General features: G+C 42.6%; 1 protein-coding gene and 2 pseudogenes across 3 annotated transcripts; 2 read left to right on the top strand and 1 right to left on the bottom strand.

Moving 5' to 3' along the window:
- The first annotated feature begins 385 nt into the window (after positions 1-385).
- Positions 386-1179, top strand: LOC119519790 (annotated as a pseudogene).
- Positions 1180-5295: 4116 nt separating this feature from the next.
- Positions 5296-21251, bottom strand: LOC119520108 (protein RoBo-1-like). 3 transcript variants are annotated; one of them, XM_037817868.1, is made up of 6 exons: positions 11334-11536; positions 10787-10878; positions 9716-9826; positions 9051-9197; positions 8326-8457; positions 5296-6488 (listed from the first exon to the last, which is right to left on the bottom strand). In XM_037817868.1, exons 2-6 carry the CDS (start codon positions 10857-10859, stop codon positions 6301-6303), a joined length of 651 nt encoding a protein of 216 aa, XP_037673796.1. In that variant the 5' UTR covers positions 10860-10878; positions 11334-11536; the 3' UTR covers positions 5296-6300. The 3 variants fall into 3 exon arrangements, with proteins under 3 accessions (XP_037673796.1, XP_037673794.1, XP_037673795.1); XM_037817866.1 differs by lacking the exon at positions 11334-11536 and adding an exon at positions 20736-21251 and having other exon boundaries at positions 5297-6488; XM_037817867.1 differs by lacking the exon at positions 11334-11536 and having other exon boundaries at positions 5297-6488; positions 10787-11156.
- LOC119520109 lies at positions 19008-19251 on the top strand (annotated as a pseudogene).
- Positions 21252-24019: the final 2768 nt, after the last annotated feature.

Below are 24019 nucleotides of genomic sequence, written 5' to 3'. Positions count from 1 at the left end.
CCTTACCATGTCTGTGTTTGTTCCCTAGTTACCAATGTTTGTCTCTTTTCGTCTCTGTTGGATTTTGTATCATTCCTTGTAGATTTGTATGTCTCTTTCTCTCAGTCTCTGGAGTCTGCATTTGATAGGATGGAGGAAACTAGTAAGAACTGAAGTCAAAATTTTATTTTTTGTTTAGACTACTAAATTTTTTTATTTCTTTAACAGATAAGTAGCATATTTGTATTTCTTACTCAAAAAGTGTTTTTTAAAGCTAAATGAGGTATCCTGGTGGGCCGTGCCCGCTGCTGCGTTTGAATGGCCCTGAGTGGGGCAGCTTTAGGCTGCCGGGCACGGTTCACCACCAGCACGAGGGCTGAACTGAGGGGCCAGTATTGAAGAGATGATGGCATCTGAAACCCACAATGTCAAAAAACAGAACTTTTGTAATAATGTTGAGGATCATTCCATTGATCTTCCTAGGAAAAGGATCTCTAATTTCACTACTAAGAACATGAAGGAGGTTCAGAACTTTCCAAACCAGTTGGCTGCTTAGACAAATAGAACAGCTGGACAAGCTGTGAAAAGCCCAGATAAACTACATAAGGAGATCTACCGCAGAAAGAAAGTTCATCATCCTTTTCCAAATTCTTGTTACAGGAAAAAACAGTCCCCTAGAAGTGGGGGCTGTGACTTGGTAAATAAAGAAAATGAAGTGGCTTGTACCAGCCACCTGCCTGAAAAATTATGCAGTGATAGTCAAACATATTTGGTTAGCTCCCGTGATTTTGGCTCTTCACAGACAGAAAGCCCATCATCAAAATTTAGTGTGTTTTTTCTGAGGTTTCTCAGGACGGTGAAACAATGGCAGAAGTTTTGATTAGCCGGAATTTGAGATTGAATGTAGCTTTAACTTTTTGGAGGAAGAGAAGTATAAGTGAACCTGTAGCCTATTTGGTGAGGATAAAAGATCTTGGAGTTGTGGTGAATTGCCTTCCTGTGCCCGCCAATAGTTTATAGGAAGAAAAACAATACATCTCACTTGGCTGCTGTGTAGACATGTTGCCTCTGGTAAGATCACTACTTAAAAGCAAATTTGAAGAATATGTAATAGTTGGTTTAAACTGGCTTCCAGCAGTCATAAAAAGGTGGTGGTCAGAATTACCATCCAAAACAGAAGTTATAAATGATGGGATGTAGATGCTTATTTATTACAGTTGCATTGAAAGGTTTCATCTACAAAAGAGTGCTTGGTTATTCAAAATATCTCTGGACTATCTGATTTCCAAAAAAATGTCTCGTCTGAGAACTGTGAACAGTGAAAGAAATCAAAGCCATTTTTTTTTCTTTTAAAAAGCCGCATAATGAAACCACTAATAAAACTTAATCTACTTCACACTGAAGTGGAAAATATCCATAGGGAGCAGCTTTAACTTCAGTGAGGTGAAAGTGCACTAAGGAGATTGTCTGCCTTTGCTGAATTTGGGATTTATATGGTTATTTGGTAACACTGTTTAAGATCTACTGGGTCTTAATACAACCCTGCATATTGCATAAGAATATAATTTATACTATGTGAAAAAAATAAGACAGGACTTATTGCTAGGAACCACAAAGACCAATCATAATTAATTTTTTAAGATTGTGTTTTATGATAAAACACGTAAATGTGTGCAGCTATTTTCTTATGTTGAAAAGGCTGAAAGATTGAAATATAGCAAATAATCAATTTCAAATATTTTGTCCACACTGAAAAAAAAAAGCTAAATTAATTTTCTTCTTGCTTCTGTATCCTGAATAGAGTACCTCCCGGCCTCCTAGGGCAATGGCTCAGAATAAAAGAACAATCCAGATCCAATAATGCTCTTTCTCCCTTGGCGGTAACTAGTTCCTCGTCATGTGGCTTCCCTCCCCGGCTGGGCAGCTCCTAGGGGCTGCGAGTCTCGCTGGAATTAGCTGGCAGGACACACCTCCCTCCCCGTCCCACATCACTCTCTGCCAGGGGCCTGTTCCCTCCTGCCCGGGACTACTGGACAGTTCTTTACCTGGGGAGAAAGCCTTTGAATGACACATCACTGGCTCTACCTGGCTCTAAATTTATCTGACATCTTGGAAAAGAGGGTTGAATAAGGAGACTGAAGAGAGCAGGCTGGTTCCTTCAGGGGCTCCCGACCTCCCAGGATGCAAGGGCTGCTCCCTCACCCCCATATTCCCATCCTCAAAACAGTGCCATCAGCTGCTTCGTCTGCCACGGCTGCAGCCCATTTCTCAGAGACAGCAAAGAAGCCACACGACTTGCCTCAGAGTCATTCAAAGTTGTTTATCCCAGAAGAGAAAGAAGTGGAGGCAAAGAAGGTTAGTGAGATGGGGAGACAATTAGTTGAGAAATGAAAGGAAAATGGTGTTAGAATAGATATGAGAAGAAAATAGGTAGAGATGAGAAGAAGAGGAGAAGAAAAATAATAATAGCTTATATTTATCAAGCATATACTGTGTTCCTATGTGCCGGTTTGAGACTGTTGTGTACCCCAGGAAAGATTATGTGCAGACTTATTGTGAATGGGATCTCTTGACTGGGTTGTTTCCATGGAGATGTGACCCACCCAATTGTGGGTGAGACCTTTTGATTAGATTATTTCTGTGGAGATGTGACCCCACCCACTCAAGGTGCATCTTAATTACTTCACTGGAATCCTCTGTGTGAGGATAAAAGGAAGAGACATTATGAAGAGAGCTCACACAGATGCTTAGAGAGAAAATGCCCAGACACATTTTGGAGACAGCCATTGAAACCAGACATTTGGAGTCGCTAAGTTAAGAGATGAAGTCCGAAATTTGTCCCAGAGACGGTGAGAGCCCACAGGCACTTTAAGAAAAGGCCACTGGAGTCAGAAGCTGAGAGCAGTGCAACCCAGGAGCAAGGGACCAGCAGACACCAGCTATGTGCCTTCCCAGCTGACAGAGGTGTTCCGGACACCATCGGCCTAGCCTCGGTGATGGAATCCTCTTGTTGATGCCTTAGTTTGGACACCTTTATGGCCACAGAACTGTACATTTGTGGACTAAGAAACCCCCATTGTAAAAGTCTATCCATTTCTGGTATTTTGCATTCCAGCAGCTTTAACAAACTGGAACCACCTGATACTACGTCAGTGTCTTTATAATTGAGCAATAGCTGAAAAGCCTCTCTCATTATGAGAACCTTAGTTCCCCTGTAATTGTTAGAATGGCAGTGTTATGGTTTGAACTGTGTTCCCAAAAAAGACATGTCCTAAACCCCCAGTCCTGTGAATGCGATCCTATTTGCAAATAGGATTTTTGAAGAAGTTACGATAAAGCCAAATTGGATGAGGATGGGCCCTAATCCAGTATAACTGGTGTCTTTACAAACTGGGGAGAGCTGGACACAAGGAGGAAAAGAGAAGACGGCTGTGTGATGGAGGCAGAGATTTGAGTTATGCCAGCAAGCCAGTAGAATCTTTGGACTTCCAAAGAAGCACGGCCCTGCTAACAGCTTGATTTTGGGCTTCCAGCCTCCAGAACCATGAAGCAATACATTTCTGTTGTTTAAACCAACCAGTTTGTGGTACTTTGTTATGGTAGCTCTAGTAACCAAGCAGACTTTATGGCACAGGGGCTGAGGGCAGACTGTGGAGCCAGACTGCGTGGGTTCGTACCCCAGGCTACTGCTACCTTTCTTCCTCTGTAAAGTGAGTAGGATGATAACCCTGAGGCTCCCCTGGCAGGGCTGATGTGAAGCTTTCAGGAGTTGAACCAGCTTAGAGTTCCCCATTATTATTCCAAAGGTTTTCCTATAAAATGCCTCCCCGGCAGCCTCAGCTTTAAATTACTGCCTCTCTGAGGATTTTGCTGTTTCACCATTTCCCAACTTGCATAGTAGTGGCTCCTCTTAAAAGCACAGCCCTCCCTAAAGCCCTGCCTCAGTTTACCACCTTTTTATATTAGCATTGATTATAATTCCTCTCTTCTTACCAAGCTGTCCCGGTCCCTACTGATTATCTGTGCTTATAATTTCTTGGAGTTACATACTGCTTCAGTTTGCTAAAACTGTTGGAATGCAATATACCAGAAATGGGTTGGCTTTTAACAAGGGGACTTGAAGTTATGAGTTACAATTCTAAGGCCATGAAAATGTCCAAATGAAGACATCAAAAAGAGGATACCTTCTCTGAAAAAAAAAGGCTGCTGGCATCCAGGGTTCCTCTGTCAGATAGCAAGGTACATGGCTGGCATCTGCTGGTCCTTCTCTCCTGGGTTTCATTGGTTTCAGCTGATTCCAGTGGCTTTCTCTCTGAGGGTCTGTGGGTTCTCTCTTACATCTCCAGGGTATTTCTCTCTCTAAGCTCTCTCCAAATGTCTCTACCTTTTATCCTCTCATAAAGAACTCCAGTAAAGTATTAAGACTACCTTGAATGGGATGGGCGGGGCCACATCTCAATTGAAACAACCTAATCAAAAAGTCCCACCAACAATAGGTGTGTCCCAACAGGGATGGATTTAAAGAACATGCCATTTTCTGGGGTGTAAGAAAGGAATAAGTTTCGTTTTCACATAGAGACAGCATGGAATAAGGGAAATGGAGGCAAAACCAGTTTAAACAAGCCCCAGACAAAGAGAAGAGAGAATCTGCCTGATGTAAAGAGACATGAGGTAGTATCAGAGGCGGGAACTCACAGCAAAAAAATAAAAATTTGGGGGGGCATTGGCTAATCAGTTCAAAATCTCAATAATGAGCTAGTTGGCTCTCTGGGATTGGCTGTACAAATTAAAATCTCAAAAGATGAATTAGTTAGTGTTCTCGGATAGGCTGTAACCTCTGTAGTACCCAGTCAATGGGGAAACAGGGGAGGGACTTGTGAATTAGGAGTAGGAGATTTAAACATCGCCATTCTGTTCCTCTGGGGCGCCAGCCTTCCGCGTGTTTGGCTGGACGCCCCATCTTGCAAGATCGTAAATAAATTCTTTTCTCTTCCAGAACCGAGAGAGCGTTTATTCCCTTACAGGCACCGCTTTATTTCCGACATGGGGTATGTAACAGCTTCAAACCAGCACATATACTGTCGATGCCTTAGCTCCAGGTTCCTGAGGAAAGGGCCTGTGTTTTTATAGTCCACAGCATGCTGCCGAGCACACAGTGAGCATATGCATAGAACAAGAGCAATGTGAGAAAAGTTCGTGACATCTGGGTAGATAAATCCTGCTCCCGTGACCTCAAGAGCTCAGGGAGACAGAAAGCTGAGGTAGGATTTGTGAGCCTCTATCTCGTTCCTTGGTTGAGCCCCGAAGAGGAGATACTGCCCAAATCAGTCTATGTGGATAAGGGCATGGACAGGCTTCCATGAGAGAGGCAACAGAACGTGCCCCCAGCCCCAGGCACCCTCGGGACTGTCCATCCTTGAAAGTAGAGTATGTGGCAAGAATTCTACATGCATGGCTCTGAGTAATTCTGTTATACCTGGGACTTTACGAATTGTGGGGAAAGACCTTTCCAGACCCTGAAGTGTTCATTTAAAACCATTTTCCTTGGAAATGGGCAGCTGAAGATTAGTAGTGGAAATTAAGAATATTGGGAGAGAGGTGTGTTCTAGGGGTGTGTGGCAGAGCTCATGTTAACTGACTGTGAGAGATAGCTGAGGCAATTTAAAATTTTAATGAAGGTTTATCTGAGCAACAAATGATTTGCAAATCAGGCAACACCAAATTGAAAGTGTTAAGGAGCTCCATGGGGGGTGGGGGGCGCCACTGAAGGAGTGGAAAGGGGACCCTTATACAGGGCAAACAGAAAAACACCAAGGAAATAGTGTGATTAGATATCTAAATTACATTGCCTTACTGGGGCTGTTTCCAGTGGAAAGCTCCTTCTTAAGGTGTCTACTTCTGATTAGCTGTCATTGTTTCCACTTCTTAGCACAAGCAGTCTCTCTAATTTCGATCAAGCCAATGGGTTTGTTGGTCAGAGGTTGGCCAAGTTCAGTCACCTCAATCTAATGGCCTCTTGAATTTTATTTTAACATCACAAATTTTATTTCAACATCACAGTGGCAGTAATATTTACAGCTGGCCCTGTGTAAAGCCCTGCCATCTCAGATGTCATCTGAAACATGCTAATTTGGATAAAGAAAGTAACCATTAGAAAAGTGATGTTTTATTTTTTTTTTTACCTAAATGCAAACAAGTAATTGCACCCATACTTATGGAAGTATCTTTAATTCTGCAATGTTGGGAGACTGGGAGGGAAGCTATCTGAGGCATCCAATGTTTTGGGTTTCTAGGATTATGGGCTCAGCAATGCCTGAGAGATCAAAGCAAGACTTTCAGCAGGAAGAAACTAATCAGTTGGTGAGACAATGGGTACCACTGGGAACTCCCACTGCCGTGGTTTCTACAGGAAGTGTGAATCATCGTGGTGTCCATTATGCTCATCTTCTTCAAGTTGCAGGCAGTTTCAGTAGCACAGCCCTGAGCAAACACTGCAACTCCAGGAAAAACTGCCAAGAAAAAGAGCCAGGAGTTAGTTCTCTCTCTCACGTGACTCTCCTCCTCACCCACATCCTCCAGTCAACCTACTGCATCCTTTCGAAAAGGAAAGGATGCTCAGAGTGCCCCAGAATACATGACTTTTCTCTTCTTTGAGAGAAACATCAACAATGGCTGAATATCCCTTCACCCCCTTCCAGATACATCTCTTTCCAGAGACCAAGTCTGGTTTCCTCTGAGCCCAAAGTTTCCCCAGTGTAGGAGGATCTCTGTAGAGACCCTGAAATGTAGAGCTGCAACTGGAGTCCAAGTGTCCTGATTATGGGGGAGATGGTTGATAGGGAAGAGGGCTGGAGACCATGCCTCATGTGTTCAGCTAAAACGCCTCTGTGGTACTTGTCCTCTTCTTCATCGTTGCTTACTTGGGAAACCAGAGGGAAACAATACAGACCCCCTTCGAGATCAGATCCATTCTCTCCAGAATATAAGACCTGCTTCCCAAGGCTATGCATTTCTTGGGAGATTAGCATCACGGAACCTCATGGCAGATCTGTGCTTTCCATGGCAAGTAGAAGTAAAGAAGCAGCCCTGCTGTTGATAGTCCCACCATCCCATTCTCCTCAAGCATCTCCAACCCATCTACGCCAAGGCCAAGGCCTCTTCACCTACCAATCCCAGACCCTCCCTCAAACTCGACTCAAAAGTGACATCATATAGCTTTAAAACATGTGACTTGCCCTCATTCCCACCAAACTCTCTCTCCCATCATTTAATCACCTCCTCAAACATCACTAATTCCATGAGACCTTTCACAAGTTTGTCAGAAAGCACCCCTTTACAGCTAGCACCCCTTCTAGCTGTACCATCTGGGCAGAAAAATACTGTAGTTATTTTCCCAATTCCTATCTGAATAGTACATGTGATCTTCACCATGAATATATACTTTTCTCCCACTCTCAGGAAAATTACAAATCCTTTTACAGGCACAGATTTCAGAACCATATGATGCAAAACGATATGATGCAAAACTATATGGTACTTAATCAAGGGGTTTTGATAATAGCAATGATAGTCATGCTGATGACAACCACAGCTGAAGTGTTGTCACCCCCTTCACTACCAATGAGTCAAAGTCTGTTCTAGGCAACCATGGTACTATATATTCCCAAGTTTCAGTCCCTGCTATGAGAAAGGGTTGCATTCTCCTAATCAGTTCTGCCAGATGGTTCCCTCCAAATCTTGGGTAGATCAGCCAGCACTCAGCTGAGTCCCACCCACTGCTGTATTTGGTACTCAGCCTCTAAGCTGGGCCCCCTTAGTTCTGTTCTTGCTATTGGTGCCCTTATGTGATCCCCTCACACGTTGTATCAGGGTTGGTCTTTGTGACCAATAAGATACAGCAGAAGTGGTGATATCTCACTTTCAATATTAGATTATTTTTAAAATGGAAGCTTGTGTCTTGGCCTGTCTCTCTTGCCCTCTCATCACTTGCTCTGTGGAAAGCAAGCATCATTGGTCATGAGGGCACCCCAGCATCTTTAAAGAGGGAACGACATGCAGAAGAACTGAAGTCTGCTAATATCCACGAGAGTGAGCTTGGCAGATCCTTTGTCCACATGATCGCTGCCTCTGAAGACAGCTTGACTGCAACGTCACGAGAGACCCTGGGCTAGGACACAGCTAAGCCACTCCTGGATTCCCAGTCCACCCAAACTGTGAAATAATAGATGTTTGCTGTTTTAAGCTGCAAAGTGTTGGGGTGATTTGTTATACCATGGTAGATAACTAAAACACCGTACCCTTTTTAAAAAGAGACTAACATCAAAAGTCCTAGGGACATATCCATACCTGAACCGAAAACCTCAATGCATTTTGTCTCTGTCCCTGTGCAGGCGAGGGGGACTGGTTCACAGGAAACGTCATCCTCAATGTAGCAGGCAGGACATATCACGCCATTGGGGACTGAGGAATTCTGAGACACTGAATGAAGAGAGAAATTGTTCATCTTAAGGAATAGGCATAACAACACACTGAGAGCATTTCCATCCCCCCTGAACATGGTTATCCCATGATCCTTCCACCAAAACGCAAAATTCTTCCAACTGGGAGTATGTAGGTGGGAAAATGTAGGCAAAATAGACCTTACATGAAATCAGTGTTATCTGCCCATTTCATGGATAGCCTCTCTCTGCTCTGGCCAGGGAAAAGTGTTTAGACAGTGGGACACAAGACAATCAGTTGTCTAAAAAAATTCCTGTTAAGGAAGTGAGGATTTAAATAGTGAGGAAAGTCAACTCTCTCTGCTGGAACAGAAAATCAAATAATTTAAGTCTACAGACACATACTTAGAGGAGATCCTCAGGAGCAATCCCCACCACTCAACAGTCATTCCATCTCCCTATGCAGGAGATGGGGCGTATCCATTCCCAACCCTTCACCAGAGTCACGGGGATAAGGAGAGGCAACCAGTGAGGACACTGAGTGGAGGGACAATGAGTAGAAGCAGGGGGACAGGTCATGGAAGGTGCACAGAAGGCAGGAGGGAGGAGGGGAGTCTCAGGCATCCAGCTCACCTTGGATGTCCCCTTTGTTGCACAGCTCTTCTTGACAGCACTGAATGCCATACCCAAGTAGCTTATTCCCCAGTGACGCCGTAAATGACAATGGAACACACTCATGTAAAGAACAGCCCTTCTCCTGGATTAATATTGGGCTCTGCCCTGCACAGAACAAAACCCCAAAGGTAACTTTCCCACTGAGCCATAGAGAGTAATGCCCCAATGGGCACCCATTGTTGAAGGATTCTGTGTCTCAACTCCCTTTGCCTTTAGTCTTTCCTCTTCTCCATAAAAGTCCTTCTGAATTTGTTCATTTCATGGAATGAACCAATGGAGGAACAATTTGTTAGAGCTTGTTAGAATGGGGAGAGTTATATCTCAGTGGTCCCCACAAGGTTGATGTGGGAACAGGATTGCTTGGGGGTTTTTTCTGGAATGATGCATTGGCTCTCTACAGAGTATCCTTCTGGCCCAGTGCTCCATCCCTGCTGCTCCCCACCACCCCACACTCCCAGCCCTCATCTGGTGGAATGCTGCATAAGGAACTAAGCATAAAATAGAAGATGCACAGGGAATGAAAAAACTACAAGTTGCCTAACAAAGCAACCACCCTGACTGTGTGCACCTTCTTCCTTCTGGGGTGCCCAGCGGTGCAAGGCACAGTGGCTGGCACAGCATACCTGGCAACTTTAATTCCTGCTTGTGGTTGAAGCAGCCATGAGAGGCTTCGCATGTCCTCTGCTCATCATCAATACATGAATTACGAAAGCAGACGGCACATTTATAATTCCCTATGGAAAGGAAATAAATAGTATTCAAAAAGCAATTCAGGAATGAAAACTGTCAAGAGTCTTATGTGATATTTCCAATATTCAAACATTTCCAGATGTCAGGCTGCCGTGAAATCCACTAGTGGGCCATGGGGGTCCCACACTGTCCATGGTTTCTCCCCACAGCACCCACTTCGGGCCCCGTCAGACACTAGCACCACACTGACCCACCACAACTGGCTAAGGCCTTCTCAGGTGCCCAGAACCTAGGATTCTAATGTTCTCACTCTCACATTCAGAGACAGGGTCCCCAACCCTGGTATATTGAATCATGTACCCCAACAAAAAACAAGTTCTTGATCTTAACTCTTGTTCCTGTAGGTTTGAACCCATTTGTAAATAGTATATTTGACTATGTTAAGGTGAGTCACCGAATCATGGAGTGGACTCATTTATGAACAGGCTGGTCAGAGACACTATTTAGGTGTGGTCAGTTGAATCAGGGTAAATCTTCATCTGTGTGACTGGAAGTCTTATAAAGAGAGGAAATTCAGATGTGGTCAGTCAGTAGAAACCAGAAACGGGAAGAGGCTGGGAGCCAGGGAAGCCAGAAGGCAGAGAAAGCCACAGAAGGACACCAAGAACATTGTCATGTGACAGAGGTGAAGACATGAGTCAGAGAAGCCCAAAGATTGCAGAAAGCCATCACCAGAATGTGACGGACTCTAACAAAAAGAGTGGCCCTACCAGTGCCTTGGTTTGGGACTTCCGGCCTTTAAAACTGTGAGCCAATAAATTCCTGTTGTTTACACCAACCCATTGTGTGGTATTTGTCACAGCAGCTCGGGCAGACTAAGACAGCACCCCTGCAGTGTTCATCACTTTATTCCCTGGGTTTTCCCAAGGGAATATTCCTCTTCTTTATTGTCCACCTTACCCTTCGGTGTTTGAGGGAGAATAGGGTCATTTGTTCGTTCTCACCTACGGTGCTGAAAGCAAAATCTGCAAGGACACAGATGGTGAGGAGGCTCTTCAGAGTAGAGGACAAAGGCATGGCTATCTCCTTTGATGCACTGCAGAAGATACAAGTGAGAGGTGAGGGGTCAATGTCTCTTATCTAGTGACCTAAACCCCGGGCAGCATTGCCCATTCATTCATCCATCCATTTGGCAAGCAAGAATTTGTCAAGCACTAGCTTTGTGCCATGTGTGCCACTTGTTGGGGATGCAAAGATAAAAAAGATGTTCTCTCCTTCCTTAAGGAGCCCAGGGGAGAAGAGCCTTCCTTCCCTAGGAAGAATGCACATGTGAAGTTTCCTTCTTGCTAAAATAGGATGAGTTGGTCAAAATGCAGAAATCATCTTTCTGGAGAGAGGATGGAGGCCATCCATGTGCCAGAACCCTGATGCATGCAGCCCCTTAGCCAAGGACACTGATTTCTCGATTCCAAAGTCACTTTCCCAACAAGAGCCAAATCCCACTGCGTTTGTACTCATGACCCCATAACACCTCACAATGGAAAGTCTTACCTTCAACTATTTCCAATCTTCTTTTGAAGGGACTGTGCCTGAGACACTTGAAAAGGAAAGGAGACTAGAATGGCAAACAAATATTCTAAGAGCAGAATATCTCTTTCTTTCTTCTCCTTCATTTCCTTTTATAGAATCAAGGTCAAATGGTCTCTCAATAAAGCATTTTATCTAGATATAATTTTAAAAAATTTTTATTTTGAAATAACTTCAAACTTACAGGAAAGTTGCAAAAATTATAGCACAAACAATACATAGAACCCAATGCATCCCCTCACCCAGATACCCAGATTTACCAACTATTAGAATTTGCCATTATTGTTACATCATTAAATACAAAGGAGACTTGACTATTTCAGTTGATTCTGGAATTTCTGGTCTACACAATTGCATGACTTCTCTCAACCTGGATTTGTAGCCACAAAATGTTTACTACCGTGGAAGAGAATGAAATTGAAAAACAGCAGTAGAACACAAAGCCTCAGTGATAGGTAACTTCAAAGTGGTCAAGCCCATAATGAACGATTTCAGTAGGAGCCACAGAAAGCCCCAGCTCAAGCTCCCCAAGACATTAATGCTTTTAGAATATCCAGTCTATCTGGGGCTTTAAATTCAGTTCAGCATCATGGACTTTACTTAGGTAGCAAAGGAACATCTAACCTTTTTCAAGAAACCCAAATTCAATCTCTTTATAGGAAGTTTAGACCGAAATATTCCAACTGGCTGTGATGCTCCTACATATTTGCACATGCAGGATGTCCCTCCATCTGTGTTAATAGTCTGTAGGACAATTTGATCTCTATGGAGCACAACTTCATAGACCCAGCAGCATTCTGGCTGTTGTCTCAGTTTAATCCCTTGAGCCTGCAAAAAAGCCTATCAACTTTCACAACCTAGGCCCAGGATTCCTTGCCCTACATCTAATCTAATAATCCAACAGCCAAGTCATCAAGGCCACCAGACCTCCTGCATCTACATGTGCATCAGCATGCCATTTAGTCTGCAGTCATCAACAATGTATGCATCTGGTAGCTCACTACCTTCTCTCCATTGGCCAATATAGCATTCAGTATTCCAACAGAGCCTTGATAAAAGCAGCTGAAATCAAATTTGAATACCCCACAAATAAATAACTCTTCAAAGTGGGATTTCTCTGAACTTTGGACCTCTAGCAGCAACTCTTCAGTCAAAAACCAGACTTTAATAGAAATCAGCCCACTGTAAGCAGGTACAAAGCTGCCAGTTTCCCAAATACTAAATCAAACAATGTCCTGTAGGAACCCAAGGTCTGTATTTCAGTTTAAGCCACCAAGGAGAGAAACGGGCCATGCACAATCAGCCCACACTCTTCATAGCCATAAGCTTTGAAGCATCTGCCACTGCCAGAAATTTGTCTGGACAAATGTTCATTGACCCTGTTTTTATTCATCACCACATTCTCAAAAGTTAAGCAATAGGTAACCAATAGACAACTTCTCCCCAAACCGTGTTCCCTCAACCCAAAACACATACTTTCAAAATTCCAGTTTCTGACCTGAAGTTTCACCAACTGGGTGTTCCTGATCTATGAACTTTAAAATTTTCCAAACCTTTCTGATCACTGGGTAGAGACAGAGAGTACTCCATATCTCATGGGACACATAGATAGAGTAAAAGAAGCACAGAAGCTGAAATTTATTTAAATCAGAGGACCACAATAGGATGGTTTCAAAGACAACTTGAGATTCAAATAAAAAAAAAAAAAAACTTGATAATGTAAAATCTGGGGTCAATTAAAAGGAGAATAGTCTAAATCAAAGGTGCCTGAAAAGATTGAATTCTACTTGACAAATACCTTTACTCAAAGACATGCCATCATTGCAAAGCTGTGATGTACAACTCCAAGTTGACCCTGACAGCTTAACCGTAGAGACTGGTAGTTGTGAAATCCTTGGGCTACATTTTAATCCTAATGACAATGTTGAATTTTTAGGTCCTGTGCCCCAAAGCCCAAAAATCAAAGACCCACCATCCAAACACCAAAGACTCAAGACCCAGAGCGTGAAGAGGGAGCTCAGTGGAATTGGGGTTCCTCCACTCGCTTGACCATCCTCCCCAATCCGCTGTGAACGGCACGAGCTGCAGAGGCATTTCTAAGCCAGAAGGCCCAATTCCCTCTAAATCCACATCCAAAGATGAAAGCAGGAGGGACAATCCCATGGGTACACGGGATTTACCATACTGAAGGGCTGACTGTGGTGCAAGCCTGTGTGAACCGTGGGCTCACAGCGCTGCGGTCCCTTCAGGGCAGGGCTGCAGGCATCTGGGGCATCCACGTGATGATCCCCTCCCTGTCCAGGGCTGCTTGTGCCACCAGATGCAGGGCTCCCAGCTTCCATCAGGGAAAATACTCAACAACCACTGCTTAGGGTCCCCAAGTCCTTGTTCCCTCGTGTCACTAATGAATGTTGACAGAAGGAAGGACAGTTTTTAAAGCTTTCAGTGAAACTCTGTATGTGCAAAGAAAAGGAAAGGTTCAACTATTTAAATGTTTGCTACTGTAGGGTGCCAAAGAACAGGGGAGGAATCTCCCGAATCTGTGCGACTCCTGCTTTGGCTTTTCCTGAAAAGACTTTTTTTCTGGGAAGCAAGTATTTAAAGTGTCCAGATGGCAAAAAAGAAACAGTCTGCAGAGGCACGCCCCAAAGCTTCACTTGCTCTACAAAGTCCTAGAATCCACTTTAGATTACTTATTTTTTCTCTATTATGTTCTTATGTTTCTAATATATATATAGTTTAATAGTCTTTTTTAACCAGATCATTGATGTATAATTCACATACCATACAATTCACATATTTAAAGTGTGCATTGCAATGATTTTCAGTATATTTCTAGAGGTGTGAGTCCATCACCACAATCAAAACTAGAATATTTTCTTGCCCCAAAAAGAGAACCATGCACCCCTTAGCCATCACCACCTATTTCCCCCATTCCCCTTGCCTTATGAAAAACACTAATGTACTTTCTGTCACCACGGGTTTGACTATTCTGAACATTTCATATAAATGGATTCACATAATATGTGCTCTTTTGTTTCTGCCTTTTTTCACTTAACATGTTTTCAAGATTCATCCAAGTTGTAGCATGTATTAGTACTTCATCTCTTTTCATGCCTAAATAACATGTCATTGTTTGGAAAAAAAACATAGTTTATTCATCTATTCATCAGTTGATGGACATGTGGGTTATTTCCACTTTGCAGCTACTGTGAATAATATACTCTAATGAACATTTGTGTACAAGTTTTAATGTGACTTTATGTTTTCAAATCTCTTAAGTATATACCAAGAGTAGAATAACTGAGTCGTATGGTAACTCTATCTAGAACTCTTTTTAAAACTGCCAGATTCCAAAGTGGCTGCACTATTTTACATTCCCACCAGCAGTGCATGAGGACTTCAATTACTTCACATCCTCTCAACACCTGTTAATAACTATCTATTTTTATTGCAGCCATGCTAGTGGGTATGAAATGTTATCTCTTTGTGGCTTTGATTTGCATTTCCTTGATGGCTAATGATATTAAGAATCTTTTCATGCATTTATTGGCCATTTGTATATCACCTTTGAAGAATTTAAAACCCTTCTGTTAACTAATTTTCTTTTTTCTTTTAATGGCTAAAGAGACCAGGTTTCTCTTTAAACTTTATCTGAGAGAAGCAATGGATCACTGAAGACCCAGCTCAGAGGGAGACCATGGTTCCAACTTGCCCTGGACAAAGGAGGAGGCGACAAAGATGGCACACTTCCTCAGCTGCATCTGCTGGGCAGGTCCAGAAAGAACAGATCTGGGGAGCTGTGGAAGAAGTTTCTGGCACCCTTCTTGGGCCCTCCCTCATCCCTTCTTCAGGACAGTTTGGACTAGCTGCACTCCCTTTGAGGGCCCCTGGTCTTGCTCCAGTTGGAAAAACTGACTTGGGAAACTCCTCTCCAGCACAACCCCCTCCAAAAAAATAAAATTGCCTTCCAAGCAAAAGCAGCTTGAGACAATAAAATCAATGTAAGAAACGATTGAGATGGATGGCCTGGGGCAAAGGTTTACCTGCCTGAAGTCCAGCAGTGGAAACCTGGAAGAGGGAGAAGGTCTGTCTGCTGGGAAGTGGAGGGAGCATTCTAACTCCTGTAAACAGGGGAGCACTTAAGGCTACCAGCAAGCATGAACCCAAGACACAGGCCCATAAAAGACAGGGAGGACCTTACATTTTGCAATCTCTTTAAATGGACCTCCCTGACAGGAGAGCTAACACAAAAAAATCTCTGTCATATCAGCAGCTGGTTAAGATGAAGAAACAAAAACCCCAGGAAATAAATCTCAGATATGACATTTTAAAATATTTAAAAGTTTTCAACAGAAGATTATAGGAAAAAGAAAAAGAGATAGGAAAGGATGGCCCACCCAAAGGAAGAGGATAAAAATCCAGAAAACATCAAAGAAGACCAGACTATGGACATACTAGACAAAAACTTAAAAAAAATCTTCAATATGCTCAAGGAGATGAAAGAAAATACAGAGAAATAACTAAAGAATATCAATAAAACAGTGAATAAACAATATGAGAATCTCAATAAAGAGATAGAGATTTTTAAAAAGGTACCAAAATTTTTTATAAAGGTACCAAACAGAAATACTGGATTTGAAGACCACAATAACTGAAAGGAAAAATCCCCAGGAGTTTCAACAGCAGATTGGAGTTGGCAGAAGAAAAAATCAGTGAATGCAAAGATAAGATATTTGAAATGAGTCAGGCTCACAAGCAGGGAAAAAAGAGAATTACAAAAGTGAAAATTTCATAAGAGACCCTGGGACACCATCGAGTGTATCAACATACACATGATGGGAGTCCTAGTGGGAGAAGAAAGAAAGGGAAGAAGGAATATTCAAAGGAATAATGACAGAAAACTCCCTAAACATAGCAAAAGACGTGAATATGCACATCCAAAACATGAAGAACGCCAAACAGGACTAATATGGAGAAAAATACACTCTGTCACATACTAATCAAATGTCAAATGCTAAGGACAAGGAGAGCATTCTGAAGGCTGCAAGAGAAAAGCAATGTGTTGTGTACAAGGGAGCCCAGTCAGATTGAGGGCTGATTTCTCGTCAGGAACCATGGAGGCAAGAAGGCAGTGGGTTGAAATACTTAAAGTGCTGAAAGAAAATGGAAACCAACCAAGAATGTTGTATCTGATGAGACTTTCTTTCAGAAATGAGGGAGAAATTAAGACATTCCCAAATAAAAAAAAAAAAATCTGGGAAAGTTCATCACCACTAGACCTGCCCTACAAGCAATGTTAAAGGCAGTTCTTCAGACTGAAGGGAAAAGACACCAGACAGTGGATGTTCCAGTTTGCTAATGCTGCAGAATGCAAAACACCAGAGATGGATAGGCTTTTATAAAACAGGGGTTTATTTCACTACACAGTTACAGTCTTAAGGCCACAAAGCGTCCAAGGTAACACCTCAGCAATCGGGTACCTTCACCGGAGGACGGCCAATGGTGTCCGGAAAACCTCTGCTAGCTAGGAAGGCAGCTGGTGTCTGCTCCAAAGCTCTGGCCTCAAAATGGCTTTCTCCCAGGACATTCCTCTCCAGCAAGCTTGCTCCTCCTCAAAACGCCACTCGCAGCTGCACTCACTTCCCTCTCTTTGAGTCAGCTCATTTATATAGCTCCACTGATCAAGTCCCACCCCGAATGGGTGGGGCCACGCCTCCATGGGAACAGCTCATCAGAATCATCACCCACAGCTGGGTGGGGCACATTCCAAGCAAATCCAACCAGCACCAAAATTTCTGCCCCACACAAGACCACAAAGATAATGGCATTTGGGGGACACAATACACTCAAACCGGCACAGTGGATTAAAGCAGTATAAACAAATGGAGACCTTCAGTAAAGGCAACTTCTTGGGTAATTTTAAATGCCAGTACAATTGTATTGTATTTTTTGTTATATAACACTACTACTTACTTCATACAGATGCTAAAATGCAAATGCATAAAATCTGTGGTTTTGGACATACAATATACAAAGATATAATTTGTAAAACGCACAAAAAAGTGGGGGGTGCCAGATGGGTTTAGGAAGAACATATGTGTATGCTATTGAAATCAAGTTGGTATCAAATCAAATATGATTCTTATAGATTTAGGGTGTTAAATTTTAACCCCATGTGGTAACCACAAGGGAAACAGATGAAAAATACATCCAGATAAAAATGAAAAGAGGCTCAATATGATGCAATACAAAAATTGAAATAAAAATGAAAATAGGCATTAACAGAAGACTTGAAGGGCAAAAATGTATACGATTTACAAAGACTAAATAACAACATGGGAGAAGAAAGTCCTGCATTACCAATGGTCGAAAGGCAGAAGTTGGTAGAATGGATTAAAAAAAAGTATAGCCCAATGATATACTGTCTACAAGGGACACACCTTAAATTCAAATACATCAATAGGTTGAAAGTGAAGGAATGGAAAAAAATATGTCATGCAAGTTAGTAATCATATGAGAGCTGAGGTGGCTACACTAATATCAGATAAAATAGATGCTAAGTCAAAAACAGTTATGAGGGACAAAGACAGAAATTATATATTGAAAAAAGGATCAATTCAGTAAGAAGATGTAATAGTAATAAACATATACGCACCTAACAGCAGAGCCCAAAAATACATGAAGCAAAAACTGACAGGTATTTTCAATTATAATTTAATAATGTTGATAAAGAATATAACTAAAGGCAATGTAGCCAAAACAATGGCTCCACCTAGCTTTGTGTTTCCCATTATATCCTCCGAAAACATCACAGAAGAGCAAAAAGACAAAGTTAAATCCACACAAAACCACACCATCAGCAGAACTTAAAGAATGCCAAAACTTCAAAATACCTGTAAATAGAAAGAGGAAAAATCACCAAATCCCAGGACAAAATCCCTCACCACCTACCCTATTCCTGTCCTACCCCTGCAAAAGCAGATGGAGAAAAAACTGCAGGGAGAGAGAAGGTAGCTAACAGTGAGGCATGAGACTGCTCTGAAGCAATTTCCAGAAAGTCTATGTTGTTCCTAAATCTGAAATACTAAAAAGAGTTATCCAGTATGATTCGACATCATGCTAGACGTGTTTCTCAGAGCGATTAAACAAGAGAAATCAATTAGATGCATAAAAATGCATAAAGAAGTAAAATGTTGTAAGTACAAAAAGATATGTCATCCATATTAAAAAAGAAGTATCTTGTCTCTGACTCCAATAAAACAAATGAGAGTTTTTGTTCTGCTTTCTGCTTTTCTTTGAAGAAATTTCCAAGCAGAAAACTGAAATTGGTGAGCAAATTTAAATAAATCTATTTAAATACAGATAAGCATAAACCTTTCTAGTGATATTAGACATATCAGAGTGTCTGGCCTTCCAAATGAGTGAAGAGAAGAAACAAAACTGAAACTTTAGTATTTCAAAACTTTCAAACAACATTATGTTAATAAATACTAATTTTTAAAAGAAAAAAACATACACAAAGCTAATGATAACTGACAAATTGGGAAAATATATTTGCAGCATATACCACAGGCCTCTTATAATAATGAACTCTTAAAACTTGGTGGATGGTGCACCAGCACTGCTGAGGCCAGGATGGCCATGAGAGTTGCCAGCTTCCTCAAGAATGCCTGGGCCAAGGCACTTGAGCTGGTTGTGCCCTTCACCATCAGGGTCTTGCTGTAATTCTGCCCCCACCTGGCCCCCAATCAAGTATGCCAGGCTGATCAACCAAGCCACACCCTGCATCTCCCCAGTGCCTGGCCAAGATGGCGGCAACATGCCCAGCCATCCCCAGGACCTCCAGGGCCCAAGCTTGGAGAGGGTGAAGAATCTGTGAACCCTTCCATTGACAGGCAGAAGGCCCCTCCTCTATGGACCCCAATAAAAATGTGGAAAAAAAAAAAAAAAAAAGCTGAGAGACCATGAGCCAAAATCCAATAGAAAAGTGGATAAAAGATATGAACAGGTAAAGCACATACCCATATATACACATCTAAGTATGTATGCATATACATAAATACATATATACACATAAGTATATGAAATCTTAATAGCCTTTAAACATGAAATGTGTTCAAATTCATAAGAGAAATGCAAATTTAAATAACACTGAAATATCATTTATCACTTAGACTGGTAAAAATTAAAATGCATGAAACATTCATTGTCAAGTTGTGGGGAAACAGGCCCTATCATAGGCTGTTTGTGGGAATGCAGATCAGTACAACCCTTCTAGAGGGGGATTTGGCAAACCTAAAAAAACCGCATATGTACTTTACCCTTTGACCCAGAAATTCTATTTCTAAGAATCCATCCTAAATATATTCTTCCAACAATACAAAAATACATATGCTCAAGGGTGTCACTGAAACATTATTTATCATTGCAAAATATTGGAGACAACCCAAATGCCCAGACACAGTAGAAAGGTTGAATAATTGTGGCACAGTGACACAGCGGGGTGCTGGGCAGCCTTAGAGCAAAATGAGGGGACCCTCTAGGAACAGATGCAGAATGATTTCCAGGATATATGTGAAGTGAGGAAAAGCAAAGTTGCAGAAAATTATCTATAGGACGATTCTCTGGGTGGGCACTCTTACCCAGTTGGGGTCTGCAAAGCTGTGATGGCCACATGGGCTGACTTGAACAAGCAATAAGCCAGGAGAGGCCCTAGCCCGTCCAGGGGGTCCTCCACTGGGGAGGAGTATACCCCCACCAGAGTTCATACAGATCCCTATGGAAGGGCAAGCCAGATGGTGAAGTCCTGGGCAAAATGCACAACCTCTGCAACTCAGCATTGTCCATTTCACAGCTCCCTACAGCTCTCAGCATGGGGGGAATCTTTTGCCAAGGCAGAATAGATAGCTAGATAGATTAGAAAGATAGATAGATGATAGAAGATAGATAGATGATAGATGATTGATGATAGATAGATTGATAGAGAGAGAGAGAGAAAGATAGCAATAGATAGATGGATGAAAACAGACAAGCTAGGGTCACTCAGGTAAAAAGCAACTTATTTAGTTTATTTATAGAGAAAAAGTGGAAACTGTCCATTGTAAGGAATGAAAAAGATAGACCCTACTTCTATACTATGGCCAGTTTAGAGGTAAGTAGTTCAAGGTGGAAGCAGGTGAGATGGGGTAGGGGGAAATGCTAAGAAGGCACAAGACTCCAAGAGAAAAATAAAAAGAGACAGAGGCAGAAAGACAGTTGAGTGTACGTCCAGCCAACATGACAACAGAGCACACAGAGGAGCTCAGGACCGCACCCATCCATTTAGGAAGGAGCTAGGCCATCTCCAGGCTCCCTCATACTTACCTTGAAGACTGCAGAGGGTCCAAGTCCAAGTGATGCCCCTTCACACCAACTACGAGATTTTAAGAAAAAATGGTTCCCCTTTTGGCTGGCTCTGCAATGTAATTACAAGACACAGACTGGAAGGAACTTGAGAAATATCAGAGGCCATCATTTCACAGATTAAATAAGTAACCCCAGACACTGACAGACAGATGCAGGTCACCTGAGGCACCTGTCAGCCCATGTGAAGCCATGATCATCACCATGGCTCATCCTTCAGGATTTGTGATCATGTTCTGCCTCACCAGCTGTGTGACCTTGGGTAAGTTCCTTGACCTCTGTAAGCCTCAGTTTGCTCATGTGGAAAACAGGGACATAGTAAACCTACCTCAATGGGTTGCCATGAGAATAAAGTGTGGTGTCAAGTCAGGTACTCAAAGGGAGTGCTAACTTCTACTATCACTCTTTCTGCAATTATCATGGTCAGTACTGATATTGGGGATGATTCCACATCACACAGGGGTGGGAACTGGGGGAGTTTTTAAATGTGTGTCTTAGAGGTTGTCAACCCCCTGATTTGTTCTCCCTATCCCCCACCTTCATGGACCCTTCCTTGTTTTCTCACTCACTTTCTGGTTTATTCTTAAGGGCCCTCCCTCCACGCAGCCACTATTCCCATAAGATATCAGCTGGCAATGCTTAAAGAGTGACCCCTACCAGGAATGTTTCATGGGAAATAGATGTTCCTCAAGGGCCAGAAGAATGGATGGGATTTTAGGCACCATGACTGTCCCTGGGAAAAGTGTGTGGGTTGGAGGGCCCATGCTTTCTCTGTGCTGGCCAAGCCCACTACCAATGTTCATCCATGTGTGAGTCTTCCACCTCTGGGATCTGCAGTCAGAGACTCACCTCCCACTTCAGAGTCCCTAGCCTGGTGCATGGGATTGTATTTTAAAACAAGCCAGGAGAGGATGCCCCAAGTCTGTAGCCTGTACGATGTGATCTGTTTGGATACCAGGCATTCATCAGCAAGCTCTGGAAGGGCAAAAGGGGAAAGGGGGCCTCACAGTTCCCATACATGTCCAGGAACTGACCTTCCCATTTGTTCAGGAAACCTCACAGCTGAACCAGTTTTACAGATGGTCTTAGAGCATGCCTCTTGATGATTTAGCTTTGTGGGGTTTTCTGTGGGTCCTGGAGTTTAAATTTAGGTGCTGTGAATGGGGCCTTATAGTGGGCTGTACTCTGGAGGGAGGATTATCCTAAGGAAGTTGCACCAGCCTGTACTGGGTTGAATAGTGTGTACCTAAGTGTGCCCATTTGAATGTATTCTGTCTCCCAAAAAGCCATTATCTTTGATGCCATCTTGTGTGGACAGAAGTATTAGTGTTGATTAGATTGCAATTCTTTGAGTGTTTCCATGGAGATGTGACCCACCCAACAACTGTAGTTGATAGTCTGATTAGATAATTTCCATGGAGGTGTGGCCCCACCCATTCAGTGTGGGCCTCAGTTTACTAGAGCACTATATAAGCTCAGACAGAAAGAACGAGGTTGCTAAGCCAAGAGGGACACTGTGAAGAATACACAGGGCTGAGAGAGGAGCTGCAGCTTACAGAGACATTTTGGAGATGGCCTTTTCAAAGCAGACTTTTGCTCCAGAGAAGCTAAGAGAGGACAAACGCCCCAAGAGCAACTGAGAGTGACATTTTGAAGGAGCTGCAGCTTACAGAGAATGCAACCCAGGAGCAAGCAGACGCCTGGAGGGGAACGTCATTGGTGAAAGCCATTTGAAGCCAGAAGTCTAGACACCAGACACATGCCTTCCCAGCTAACGGGTTTTCCAGATGCCATTGGCCATCCTCCAGTTAGGGTACCCTATCACTGATGCCTTACGTTGGACACTTTATGGCCTTAAGACTATGACTTTGAATCAAGTAAACCCCCTTTATAAAGCCAATCCATTTTCTGGTATTTTGCACTCTGGCAGCATTAGCAAACCAGAACACCAAGTTTGGAAGTGTTCTTGGTCTCAGTCCACATTCTGATGGGTGTGGACCTATTGTCAATAGGATCTCTTCAAGATGTTCCTTCAGCCCTCTCTCTCTGTGGTACGGCAGAAGGCTGACTTCACTCTTCCAATGTGCTGCCATCAGGATGTCTTCTGTAAGTCCCTAATTAAACTCATGGGTAATTCCATGCTGGGTGTGTTCTTTGGTCTTAGGACTAATCTGGGTTGGAACATCTGTCTTGCCAGCCAGGACACCAAGGAGCTGCCAGCTGTAAAGGGAATGATGAGTCTGGGGGAAGTCCCAGGATGGCCTGAAATGTCCCTGTGGAGAGGAACAAATGAGGTTATTGTATATTTCAGAACAGTCTTGAAACTCATATATAATCAACAGGTTCTTCAGGTTGCTTTTACTAAGTATTTTCCAGTTCCTTTAAACAGATAAAAACATGCGAATATCAAGCAGGGGTGACACAGAGCTAAGAGCCCTGTGTGGCTTCTCATGAAGATGAGCAGTAAGAGAAGTCCATGCAGAGGACCCACTGATAGAAAAGTCTCAGACACTAACAATCCATCTTTGAACACAAGAAAAAGGACCTTGCTTCTCTTGTGGTTCTATGATTCATCTAAGCATAAGCCCTTTTCATTGGAAAAGGACTCTTGCTATCAGGTGAGGACCAAAGAGAATCAAGATGGAAAGAGGAAGAAGAACCCCATTACTTTGTCACTGGACCAAAAAGAGGAGAGGAGCCCTGCAGAGGATGTGAAATAGTGTTCTGCTCCTAATGGCTCTTGAAATACTGTTCTGGTTTGGATATCAGCCCATTGCACTTGTGTCTGTTTTGTCCCACAGAAACTGATCACCTCTGCCTACATGTCTAAACTCAAATTTCTGAAATTGCAACATGAGGATTTAGGATTGAAGTGACAGTGGCTCCCCTAGTTAAGAGAAACTCTGGGATTGTCCTCCCTTTACCAATGCTTCTATTTTTTCCAGTTCTCACTACAAAAATACCTATCTCCTCACAGAGTCAATGTGAAGATCAAATGAGATTTGAATGAGTTAGAACACTACATAAATGCCAGGGATAGTCATCACTGTCTTGTACTGTGTGCTTATATGATTTATGTTGTAAATCCAAACGCTCAGATGAAGTTTACGAAATTGGTCCCTACACCACTTTGATAATCCTACCAAGCATGGAAAACACTGACTACCTAGCAGAAGGCACTTGATAAAAGTTAACAGATTCAACAAAGACAATGGTATTATCTGCATCCTTTATTACATAGATGT

The sequence above is a fragment of the Choloepus didactylus genome, chromosome 24 (genome assembly GCF_015220235.1).
Source record: "Choloepus didactylus isolate mChoDid1 chromosome 24, mChoDid1.pri, whole genome shotgun sequence".
In the NCBI taxonomy this organism is placed as follows: domain Eukaryota; kingdom Metazoa; phylum Chordata; class Mammalia; order Pilosa; family Megalonychidae; genus Choloepus; species Choloepus didactylus.
Note: the sequence above shows the minus strand (reverse complement) of the source record. Positions and strands in the feature narration are given on the sequence as shown.

Bases quoted from the DNA above. Each gene is read 5' to 3' on its own strand.
- LOC119520108 (XM_037817866.1), bottom strand. From the start codon at position 10,859: ATGCCTTTGTCCTCTACTCTGAAGAGCCTCCTCACCATCTGTGTCCTT. The intron at 8,458-9,050 runs GTGAGCTGGATG...CTCTTCATTCAG, and splicing joins CAACAAAGGGGACATCCAAG to TGTCTCAGAATTCCTCAGTC. The intron at 6,489-8,325 runs GTATGGATATGT...TTTTCTTGGCAG, and splicing joins CATTGAGGTTTTCGGTTCAG to TTTTTCCTGGAGTTGCAGTG.